General features: G+C 60.4%; 1 protein-coding gene across 1 annotated transcript in view; it reads left to right on the forward strand.

Annotated features, from left to right (window-relative positions):
* The window catches only part of LOC104492686 (low density lipoprotein receptor adapter protein 1-like), a 3801-nt gene extending 1383 nt beyond the window's left edge, over window positions 1–2418 (forward strand). Inside the window, exons 3-5 of the mRNA XM_010135275.1 lie at window positions 336–450; window positions 834–906; window positions 2383–2418. Coding sequence (XP_010133577.1) covers window positions 336–450; window positions 834–906; window positions 2383–2408 — 214 coding nt within the window. The 3' untranslated portion in view covers window positions 2409–2418. The remainder of the gene's footprint in view (window positions 1–335; window positions 451–833; window positions 907–2382) is intronic.
* Window positions 2419–3033: the final 615 nt, after the last annotated feature.

Below are 3033 nucleotides of genomic sequence, written 5' to 3' on the forward strand. Positions count from 1 at the left end.
CTTTGGTGCAAAATTTGGGTCTCAACACCAGCGTTGTTGTGCTACGGTAGACCATTCTGCTGCCTGGCCTCCCACCACATCCTTAGAAGCAATTACCCACCCGCGCTGTGATCCTTTGGTCTCATACCCTGGGTTGAACTGGGCATCGGAGGAGCGGGGAGCACACCAGGACAGTGTGAGAGGGAGTGCCTGTGGGTGCGGCTGTAGATGCCAGGCAGCCTCTGGGTCTTGCTGGGGGGTGGCGACAGACTTGGGCTGTCAGCAGTGCTGGGAGTGCAGCGGTAGATGTGTGCTGGGGTCCCTTGTTGCCCTGAGCAGCTCCTCTGTGCCCCCAGGATCTCCTACTGCACAACAGACAAACTGCAGAACAAAGTCTTCGCTTATGTTGCGCAGAGCCAGGAGAGCGGGGCGCTGGAGTGCCATGCCTTCCTCTCGCCCAAGAAGAAGATCGTAAGCACTTCCTTTCTGCTCTGGGCTTTGCAAGGTCAGGGTGGGAGCAAGGACCTTCCTTCTGCCCCTCTGCAGAGAGAAGGCCCCGACCTCTGTGCACCTCAGCTGGAAACAGAGCCAGGGAGCATGTGTGCTTACACACTGCTGGGGCCAGTGGTGAGCGAAACGAGGTTCTTCTGTCCCAGTTCCTCTGGGATCCCCTCTGGGGGTGGCTGGCCCACATGGCTGGGCAGACACCACACTGAGCTCTGGCCTCCCGTGTGTGTGCCCTGCAGAGGAGGGCAGCGAGGGAGGCTGGGGTCTGTCGGATCTTGTGACCGGGGGGTTGTCCTGGCTTGAGGGCCCAGGGGGAAGCAGACATTCCCTCTCTGTCTTGTGCACAGGCCCAGGCCGTGACTCTGACTGTGGCCCAGGCCTTCCAGATGGCACTGGATCTCTGGGAAGCTGCAAATGCAGGTAGGAGGAGTTTCTCAAACATGTCCCTCTGCCCAGCCCCAGGGTCTCCGAGTGGGACCCTGTCCTGGGCTGTGGGGAGGAGAGGTGGATCACGGCCTGGCTATGAGACACAATGTGCAGGGAGAGTGTTGTCCCTGCCATAGAGTTCTCTGTCACTCCACCCTGTCGGGACCTGCCCTGTCTCTGGCTGGGGTGGGGGGCATCCTTCTGTCCACGCTGAACTACTCTGCATTGCTGAGCTGCAGCACAGCCCGGGACCCTGTGGCACCTGCCCTGAGCACTGATCCCACACCCTTGTTTGCATCCTGCCCCGAGCACAGCAGGGGCTCCTGTCCCTTGTCCGCACTCCTGCCTGTACATCCCCTGCTGGGCACTCTCCAGGTACAGGCACTAACTCTGCTGCTTTTGCCCCGTCCCAGGCTCTAGGCAGGAACAGCCCCTTCACCCTTCCTGTGCCTTGGAGAGCAGTGAGCCTGGCAGACCCAGTGAGCCAGACCCCCCGGGGAGCCCTCCCTTCAGACACCAGTTTGGGGTACAGTATGTGCAAGTCTGGCCCATGCCCAGGGCTGTCTCGCATTAGGGCAGGAAAAGAGTAACCCTGACTCTCTCTTCCTGGCATTCCAGGATGCTGTTGGTGTCTGCGCAGCCTCCCACGCACGCTGGCCTGATGTGGAGAGGGGCCCTGTGCTCTGCTGGCTCCCGGGGCAGGCGCGGTTCCTCAGGTGGCCTTTGCTCCAGGAGCTGTTCTGCCAGGCCCAGCATCGCCGCAGCCCTCACCTCGCTTTGCTGGCCCTGCCAGACAGGGTGCTGGGACCTGCTTTGCACACTTGGTGCTGTGCAGGGGCGAGACGCTGTCTCTGGAGGAGAGGACCCTTTGGTTAACACCTTGCCAGCCTGGGCTAAGGCTCAGCGTTGCCCATGTGCACTACAGCCTCTGCCTGTCCAGAGCCTACCAGAGCACTGCTAGTGTTGCCGATCTCACTGTGTCCCCGCCCAGGAGGGGCTGGACACTGGTCCTTGTGCTTCCAGTGCTGGCCCAGCTTGGGGTCACCCTCGCTTTCTGCCTGACCCTGGGTGTTCTCTGCCCAGCCCTCCAGCTGCAACAAGTCTCTGGGCAGAGGCGCTCTGGGGGCAGCGGCTGCCTTGGCTTGCTCCCTGCTCACAGCGGTGTTTGCTCTGCTGGCCAGAGGGGATGTGCAAGGAGCCACTGTCTGTCTCTGACCTTGTGTGGCTGTGTGCCTGAGCCACCAGGATTTCAGCAGCCCAGCACTGCAGGTGCCATCTTGCCCTGTGTGGGCACCCTTTGTCTGTGCCATGCCTGGGGGGTGACCGTGTCTTATGATGGGGCCAGGGGCTGCCCTGCTGCTCCAGAGCAGGCTCTGGACAGCCCAGCCTCACCCCTGGCAGAGACCTGCCCCTGCAGTGAGGTGTCATGGTGAGGTTTGTTTTGGTTTGTTTTGGTTTTTTGTTTCCTAGGAGGAGGAAGAGGAGGAGGAAGGTGATAACGTTGGTGAAACCTCATCTGGGTAGGTGGTGAGCTGCTGCTTGTGTTCGGGGGTGTCTCTGATGAACCCTGTCTTGTTTCCTTTTCTGCACCCCATGCAGGGGGAGCTGTGGGGGCCATGGGCATGGTGGGAGCGTGGAGGAGATCTGCATGGGAGCAAGGGGGAGCTTTTTGCTGTTTTCTTTGTCAGCTGAGAGGTCCAACAGGGAGCTGAGCTGTGGAGGACAGATCTGGCAGTTCAGCCTTTTCAGGGGAACTTTGGGGACAGATGCTGACCCTCAGGATGTACCCAGAAGTGTTACGTGTTCTGTTTCTGCTGCTCTTCATTGAGGCCAGCCCATCCAGTCATGTTTCTTGGGTGGGACTCAGAGTTGTTCCTCTCCTCCTGCTGATTCCCCTGGGGTTGGGCAGGATGCAGGCCTGGTCATGCTGACAAGGGCCTATGGCTGAGCTTGCTGGTGTCTGCCCCGTGCTCCAGAGGAGCTTATGGTTCTGGTCCAGCCATGCAGGATTATCCCATAGGTGTTTGCAGAAGCGGCTAAGGTGCTGGGTGTGAGGGGCCTATTCTGTCTTGGCTCTTCTCCACGTGCCTGGCCCTGGCACCTGGCTGGGGTTGGCCAGGG

Source organism: Buceros rhinoceros, unplaced genomic scaffold (genome assembly GCF_000710305.1).
Source record: "Buceros rhinoceros silvestris isolate BGI_N320 unplaced genomic scaffold, ASM71030v1 scaffold42430, whole genome shotgun sequence".
NCBI lineage: Eukaryota > Metazoa > Chordata > Aves > Bucerotiformes > Bucerotidae > Buceros > Buceros rhinoceros.